The following is an 8,784-nucleotide window of genomic DNA, read 5'->3' on the forward strand; positions in this document are numbered from 1 at the left end:
TTTTACCTTAACTTTAGGGGATTCTAAGTATTATTTTGAGTGTCATCTCCTTAAAAGCTCCATACAATTTTAATATATATAAATATAAATATGTATTTCACTTAACATTCAGTCCAAACATAAAAATGTTCCCTAAAAATAGATATTGAACCTATTATTATGTAAATGTAAGAATTTATCTGATTTATGTTACATGCAATTATCTGAACATTTTTATATAAAATTACATATTCAAAATAACTTCAAATAAATAAACTGTGTTTTAGTGTAAAGGGTATGTAAATGCATAATAGCATTTAAATTATCATTGTTGTTTAATGAAGCTGCTACACCTCATAATTTTCTTTTTGGTTTTTGGGCCCAACTAAGACAACTTGTTATTCTACATACACCTATATATTATGTAGTGTCATATGTTAAAAATTGACATCCAAATACCAAATCCAGTGAGACAATCTACCTAATATAAAAGACATTACATTTTGCAGATTTTGGGAATGGGTACAATTGAAAGTACAAATGTCTTATTTTCAGAAACTATCATTTGCTCTTATTAAGAATTATTTTAAATATTAGTAGGGTTTGAATTTTTTACAAATGGCAGATGAGAGATAAACAGCTGGTAAGGTAAACAGAATGCAGAATGACTGTAGCATTTTGAATATTGACACTAAGGACAGAAGGTGTTACATAATAAAGCACAATCACAAATGATGTTTTCTTTCTTATAATAAGTGAAATCTGATAGAAATGCTAAAGGCAAATTATTCAGCCATAAATGTCACGCAGCCACTCGGTGAAGATCTTAATTTGGCCTTGATGATATCTTATTTATATTTACCTTTTACATTTAAACTTAAGTCTTTGCTCTCAAATTTTGACATGATGATTATATTTTCCCTTGGTACAGTTGCTCTTATTTCATTCATACACCTTTATATCCTGTTCCAGGTACACAACCTATGTAATTTCTATGCTTAAGGAGCTGCAAGCAATGGTACATTTACTAACAAAATAATAAAAACAAAAGTCCTGAATGCATCTGCAAAGTAAACTCTCACATTCCTTCCATTTGCCAAAAACAATGGGCACTGAATATGAATCATATTTTACCCAGTGATTTATTTGTAGATGGGATTCAGGAAACTGCTGTTTCTCTAAGCTCCCTCTTCCTTGGTAAAACTATTCAGTAATTTTGTGGTCTTGAAGTATGTACTTCCCCCTTGCCCTTTTGCATTCTCCCTGTCTAACTGGTATGGTGAATTGCTAAACACATTGCAAAGCAGTACCATTCACATTCATGTAAAAACATAATCCTCCGTTTAATCCCCCTTTACCCCAGCAACAATTTCAGGAATTCACATATAAATCACTGATTTTATTTCAATGACATAGCAGAGGCAAGTATCAAATACAAACTGGACTCTGGGTCTCCTCTAGCCTACAAAACCAAACCCAGGTCATCTTTGTACTTAATCCAGTAAAATTATCCCCAGAATTGCTTTCCCGGCTCCCCAAACTAATTACCACGAGCTGCTTGTGATAAGCATGCCTGTCCCCTCCTTCAGCTCCAGCCAAGTGTGATGCCAACCGCCCCCTCCCACCCAGGAGACATCTGGTACCCAGGACCCGTCTTCCCTTTGGCCGGAACAACCCCAAATCCCACCTCGTCCCCAGAGGACATTCAAATAACATCCTGCTCCTCTTCCTTCTCTCACCCAGCCTCTCAGAAAACAGAAGAGTAATGGCACCATGGTTGGCCACAGAGACACGTGGAAGACGGTGAGGAGAAGGTAGGGAAGAGAGGAGCCAGGGACATGATGGAAAGGGAGGGGACGGAGGAAGATCCACTCATACAGATGAAATTTCATGCAGGCCTGGCCTCCTACCCGTCCCCTCCATGGAGTGATGGGGAGGGGGGCAGTGGGGCGAACTGAAATGGCACCTTACCTTCACTGCAGTCCTTCCCTCGAAATCCCGTTTGGGAGCAGTCACAGACGGCCTGGTCATTGAGCACCGAGCAGACGCCCCCATTGAGGCAGACGTCCTCCCTGGCACACAGGCGGCTCTGCTCGTCATCCAGTCGCACCTCCTGGCTCTCCACCGGTGACGCCTGCGTGTAGTTGACACGGACATCTGTTATCCAGCCCTTGAAGGGCTCTCGGTCCTTGACAGAGGAGAGGGTCAGCTTTAGCGTTGCCGACCGCAGCTCCGGCGGGAGCCCCCCTAAGAAGAGCCCACTAAAGACAGTCATGTCCCGCCGTTTGGACTTCACTTCCACCCACTTGGTCTCGGTTCGGTCAATAATCAGCGTTGTGTTCTTGAAGTGGCGGCGGATGACGACAGTGTGCCAGAGGTTGTCGTTGACCGCCGTGTCCGAGAGCAGGGTGGCAGGCTCAGCACAGAAGATGGAGAAGCTGAGCTGTAGCCGCCCGCCCTGCGTGAGGATGAGCTCCAGAAAGTCGCAGAAGCCCTCATCGTCAAAGTAGAGCACCAGCCCACTGGAGCTGCGTGTCTTCATGTTGAAGCTCATCTCACTCTCGCAGCAGGCGTTCCACTTGGGGAAGCGGGTCCACTGGCCCTCTGCACCCGGGAACTCCAGCCCGCTGCCCAGCTCAGCCCAGCAGCCCAGCAGTAAGGCCAGCCAGAGTAGCAGGTAGCCCCCACGCCGCACCAGCGCCGCCCCCATCCTGCGCGGCCTGGGGCGGGCGAGCGGGGCGGCAGGGCTGGCGGGGGGCGGCACTGGGGCCCCGGTGGTAGACAGGGTAAAATCTTGCTGGGTGCCGGCTGCGATGGGAGGTTCAGGCACGTCCACCCCCGCCCCGGGTGCGGGGGTCACTGCGGGAGACTCCCCGGGGCGGGGGGCTGCAGGTGCCCCACGGGATGTAGTTGGACACGAGATGGTGCCAAGGGCCACTGGAGGGGACTCGCAGTGGGGGTAAGGCGCCGTTTGGTCTCTTCACTGGTCGACTGGGCTCCGCAAAGGGTGTCCAGGGGTGGGTGAGTCAGCAGAAATTTTCCCCAAAGCCAACATTACCAAACCTGGAGGAAAACCAAGATCAGTGGCAAAACTCTCCTCCAAGGGGATCCACCAGCTCGGCAAGGCTGTAGCAATATCCTGGCACGTGAGCACCTCTTTTTACATCCTCTCCACCAACTGTAGTTTCCCAGGAAGCCAATTATTGATCCCAACGCTGCCTTCCTAGCATGGATCCTCTTGTCATATCACGGACCGTCTGCCATGGTGCTAGAGCAGCGTCAGCAGACGACAGGACTCATCACTCGTGGTTTCCTGAGCTGCCTCAATCCCAATGGGGCTGAAACCCAGAAGCTGTCAAACAGCCGAGTGGCTACTTGACATGCAAAGCCTGACAGCTCCTCTTCTGTTTGCTTGCAAAAGGCCAAGGCTAAGATCCAGGGGGGTGATTTTCCTCTATTGTTTTTGTTTCTAATCTGCAAGGAATTGAAACAGAATAATAAGAAATGGTGACAAGTAACATGTTAAATCATAAAGTTGATCAATATTGAATGTTTGAGATTATTTTTTCATTTCAGCTGCTGTTGGACATTAGGAAAATGCAGCTGTAATTTTGGAGTTACTGAGGAATTATAATAACTTGCAGCGCTAAACCTAAATCTTAATGTACATGCTTATATTAGATTACATTTTTATGGTATAATCTATACATAAACTACTTACCTTTCCAAAACTTTCAAATATTTCAGTAGTATATTTTATTATTACAAAAGCAATGTTAAACAGAAAAAGTCGTGTTTATTCTGCAATTTATTTTATTGTAATTTATTCATGGAAACACCAGCACCTGTGAAGCTATAGGGTCCTATTCATGCAGACAATGCTGCCAAGCCCAGTTCCAGTTGTTTCCAATACAGGTCAAAAAAATAAAGTGGTCTGAGTTCCCAGCAAGCCTGACAGCCTCCACTGTACCTGGCACACCTACTGGTTTATTTGCATGGGGAGAGGAAGAATTGCAATCGTTTCATAGAAGGCTTTTTGAAAATTTCAAACCATGTTTTTTTTTTTCTCTGCCACCTGCTTTCTTTCAGGGTTGATATTCTCTGTTATGGCAGAGAAAATCCAATTCAAGCCAGCTCTGATGTTGACATTATTCACTATGCAAATCAGCTAATCCCAGGTGTTAGTCCTCTGAACTGGGTTGCAGTATTTTATGTATGTTTACTCAGCTGCCCTTATTTAAGAGAACAACTTCTCATTTTAAAAATTATATAGATGCCACAGTTCACTCTTATCCTCTGAAGAGGTCTCTACATTGAAAGTGTTTGAGCAGAGGGGCTCTGCTCTCTGTTTTTCTCTCCCAGGCTGCTATATCTTTTCTGGAAGCTGTGTATTAGCAGACCTCTCCTGATGGAGGAGAGGATCTCCATCTCCCTCACCCACCACTTCCCCTTCACCTCCCTTACATTTCTTTGCCAGCAGCACTTAGGCAGGCAGAATAGCATGTCCAGAGCTGCTGCCAAGCCCTGTGCTGGGCTGGAGTGTGTGTGTCTGTGTCTGTGTGTGGGGAGAGGGGGTAGAGATGACCCTGCCAGGGAGAAACATGTTTTAAAAACAGGCAAACACCTCAGTTGCCTGCACCTGACACGTTCAGAGCTGCTAAGTCACCTCCTACTCTCTCTTTATATTTAATTTCATTCCTCTAAAATGTCAACACTATTATTTTTATTATTTGTCACATGCGACGTGGGCAAAAGCAGCAAAAGGGAGGAGGGGAGAACCCCTAAACTTCGGGATCAGAGGTTAGCTGTGCCCACCAGCAGCAGGCAGACCCCAGGTTCCCCCCACGCCCTCCCTGCCCCCCGGCAGCAGCCACCTCACGCATCGCCGCTACCAGCCGAGGGATTTTCCGGTGGCTCCCCCGCACAGCGCGGTGCCCGGGTGGGCCCCTGGCGGGAGCCCCTGCAGCTCCGCTCCCCAGATCGCCTTTCCGGGCGCGGCGGGGCCGCGGGCAGGGGCTCCGCTCGCCAGCAGTGCCCGCCGAGCGGCCGCTCCCGCTTCAGCACCCGGAACAGCTCCGCCCTGCGCGGCCCGACGGGGCGGCGGCGGCCGCTGCCGGTTGAGCGCCACGGGGACCCCCCCGCGGCCTCCGCACCGGCGTGGTGCTGGACACGAGTGGCAGCCACCATGTGCACGAGTGGATGCACCGAGGGCGGGGAGGGGAGGTGCGGGCGGCCGCGCGGCCCCGCTGCGGCGGAGGGGAAGGAGGTGGTGAGGGAGCGGATTTGGGGTGCGTGGGGGGTGCGGGGTGGCGGTGTGAGACACGGCGTTCGTGCCCGGAGTGGGAGGTGGCGTGAGAAATTACATGGAGGGAGGAGGACGTGTGTGAGGGGGGTCCGGAATGCGTGGGGGAAGGGGAGACTGCATGTAGGTTTGTGGAGCGGGGATGCGTGGGGAGAGGGTGCGGCTTGTGTATGTATGTGTGTCTCTGTGTGTGTGTGTGTGTGTGTGTGTGTGTGTGTGTGCGTTCACGGGGGTTACCAGGCAGCTGGGGCTGGGCTGGGGAAGCGGCGGGTGGGGAGGAAATACGGGAGGTGCCGCGGGGAGGGGGCGCAGGGTCCGCGCGGTCCTTGCGCCGGGAGCGCACGGGGGAAGCAGGGAAGGGCTTTGCGCCTCCGTTCCCGGGCGCAGGAGCAGGAGGGTGCCAGGAGCCCGTGGTGTCTGCCGGGGCGGGAAGGATGGGGGGAGCTAGGCAAGGACGCGCGTGTGAGTGCGTGTGAGTGTGTGAGCGCGGTCGCCCTGCGTGCCAGAGCGATCCCTACAGGTGTCCGCGGAGAGCCGCCGCGCGGGGATCCCACCTCGCGAGCATCCCTGCCTGCTGCCTGCCTCTGGCTGCGGCGTCTGCCTTACCCCTCACTCACACACACACACACAGAGCAGCAGCAGCGACAAGAGGGGGGAAGAGAAAGGAAAAAGAGACAGAGGAGAAAAAAGAAAGAAAGAAAAAAAGAGGAAAAAAAAAAAAAAGACAGCCGAAAAGAGATGCAGACACTGTAAAAGAAAGGAGAAAGACCCAAGGAAAAAAATACAACAAACAATTGCTTATTTATTACTGCCCATATAATTCACACACTGCCAATAAACAGCACAGTCTTGTCTAGTCATTTCCAAAGCAGAGGGATACTTTCATTCTCAGAAGAGGACAATTTATTAACATCTATCTATCTATCTATCTATCTATCTATCTATCTATCTATCTATCTATCAAATGGGCTCTTAAGTGCCAGGCATTCCTCCCAGCAACGTATCCATGTATACACACATACGTAGTGAGAAACATACACAAACCAATATAAATGTATCTATTACATTCACTGCCTCGCCAGTGAATCCGTATGCTTCCCCTACCCCTCTACAACCATTTCTTTTTCTTCAAAAATTATGATTTAGTCACAGGTGCCTCGATTGAGCCTTTTCAAATTAGAAAAAGAAAGAGAGAGACACCCATAGGTCAATAAATCCTTAATAAATGCCAGGTCGGTTGGCATGCACAATCCTTGGCAGAATCCTTATTGTATGAAATACAGAGCATTGTCTCTGGGTGCGGGGAAGACCTGAGAGTTCACAAATTACCGGATGAAATAAAAGGATCTGAAAAACAACCTTGCTGCAGCCAAAGGGAGAAGCGCTCTAATTCAAAAGCAGACTTAACAGCATCATTAATCTTTTCCTTTCATTTCTACGTAATTTCTAGAATCAAATTCTTTCCTAAGCGGCTGGAATGATCGATTTTGCTCCCCTCCCAGTCTGCAGCTGTATTTATTTTAATGTTCTTATGATATAATTTCTACCCTTTCAAAAATGCACACCATCAGCAGGAACCTGAACAGTTTCAAACACATATCGAGGAAGTCGGGTGCCCTCTTTCTTCTGGTTCACAATAGAAAATGTCCCAAATTATCAATGCACTTCCTGCACAAACCCCTTGCCTCTTCCAGATCGCCGCCGATAAATAACAATAATGTTGCGATATTCATTCCCATCGCTGCCCCGGCTTCGCGTTTCACCACGGCAGCTCACGCCAGGGAGAACATGCAGCAGATTGATTTTATCGCTCAAGTCTCGCAGACCCCCCTCTCTCCCCTCCTCCTCCTCCTCCTCCTCCTCCTCCCGCCTCGGCAAGGGATAATAAATTACCGCATCCAACCTTTCACTTATACCTCCGCTCCACCATCTCCTCTCCTCGCCATCCACCTCTCCCCAACGCCGCACGCAAACCCACCAGCCTCTCGCGCCTCCGCCACCGCCGACTCCGCCGTGGCGAAGCGGAGCGGCCGCTCCTCCGCCGGCACCGCTCCTCCCCGCGCTGCGGGCGCGCCTTACCTGCGCGGGGGCCGCGGGCAGGGGGGGCCGGGGCCGGGGCAGACGCGGCTGCCGGGGCTGCCTGTGCCGCTCGCCGACGGAGCGGGCGCTGCTGCGGGCAGCGGCGGCGGCGGCGGGGGCGGGGGGGGCGGGGCGGCCGCCGGGAGCGGGGGCGGTGCCGCTGCGTGACGCCGCCACGCCCGTCTGCCCGCCGAGGGCGGTGCCGCGCGCGCGCGGGCCCGCCCTGCTCCCGCCCGGCGCCAGCGGCGCTGAGGGAGCGGTGGGCACCGATGTGCCGTGGGATGGGGCGGGATGGGGCGGATGGAGGATGGAGCAGAGGGTACCGAGGGGGCCGCGGAGAGCCGAGGGTGCGCGGCCGGGGCGGTGTGCGCGACGGTGCCGCCGTCTGACGGCCGTGGGGTTTGCGAAGGGGTCGAACCGGCAGAGGAGGAGATGATGGAGCACGGCGAGGGCTCGCAGGGAGCTGAGGGGCTCCCTACGGCAAAGCGCTTCTTTGTCTGCGTGCGGGTTTTTGGTTCTTCTGTTGGGTTGTTGGTTGGTTGGGTTTGGTCGGGTTTGTTTAGTTTGACTGTTTGGTTTGGGTCTGGGGTTTTTTTTTTTGGGGGGGCGGTTGTTTGGTTTTGGCTTTGGTTTTTTTTTTTTTTGGGTCTTTTGGGGTTTTTTTTGGTGTGGTTGGTTTTGTTTGTGGTTGGTTTTTGGGGGGGAGGGCGGGTGGGTGGTTTGTTTGGTTTGGGGGTTTTTTTTGTAGTTTTGGCTTTTTTGTTGTTGTTTTTTTTGTTTGTTTATTTGGTTTTGTTGTTTGCTTGGGCTTTGGTGGTGGTGGTTTTGTGGGTATTTTTCTTTTTTTAAGTTGTTGTGTCTCCTTCCCCCTTCCCCTCCCGAAACTGAAGTTTGCTGAATTCCGAACAGCCTTTGGGAAAACAGAGGTGCAGAGTTGTGACTAGAACACACCGAAGGACTAGGTCTACAAGCACATGAGAAATGTTTGAGAAAGTCCAGTCGCTTTCTTGTGTAGTGTTAAACCTGCCTGACTGTAGGTCTCCTCCAAATGGTTGCAAACTATTAGAGAAATTCAAAGCTTCTCAAGATCATTGGGTTTAGCTGCATGGAAAGTATTTATTTGTGCCAAACATGCTCAGTTTTGTCTGTTGATTAACCTTCTAACTTAGTGCCCTGTGGCCTACAGAAAGGTGATGAATTGATTATAATTGATTTACATGAAGCCTTAACCAAAGTCCTGGCAATTTTTGAACACACACATAGGGGTGTTTGTCACACCAAGAGTCATAAGAGCACTCCAGTATTTGGCATCCCAGAATTTATTGAGAAAGCTCTGTGCAACCATACTTTTTGACATCTAGGGTGTGAACGTAGTAACCTAGTTTTGAACTGAAACTTCAGAAATAAGTATAAAAAAACATTCT

The 8,784-nt window shown here is 50.1% G+C and overlaps 1 protein-coding gene across 27 annotated transcripts in view; it reads right to left on the minus strand.

Annotated features, from left to right (window-relative positions):
* Positions 1-7,458, minus strand: part of NRXN1 (neurexin 1) — a 703,850-nt gene extending 696,392 nt beyond the window's left edge. For 25 of the 27 annotated variants that reach the window (XM_050314526.1, XM_050314525.1, XM_050314523.1 and 22 more), the window contains exon 1: positions 1,951-3,453. In XM_050314526.1, coding sequence (XP_050170483.1) covers positions 1,951-2,689 — 739 coding nt within the window. In that variant the 5' untranslated portion in view covers positions 2,690-3,453. Of the gene's footprint in view, positions 1-1,950; positions 3,454-7,184; positions 7,203-7,360 lie in introns of those variants that run through there. The other 2 variants (XM_050314497.1, XM_050314498.1) reach the window with 2 other exon arrangements.
* Positions 7,459-8,784: the final 1,326 nt, after the last annotated feature.

The sequence above is a fragment of the Myiozetetes cayanensis genome, unplaced genomic scaffold, assembly GCF_022539395.1.
Source record: "Myiozetetes cayanensis isolate MyiCay16 unplaced genomic scaffold, myiCay2020 scf2-11, whole genome shotgun sequence".
In the NCBI taxonomy this organism is placed as follows: Eukaryota; Metazoa; Chordata; class Aves; order Passeriformes; family Tyrannidae; genus Myiozetetes; species Myiozetetes cayanensis.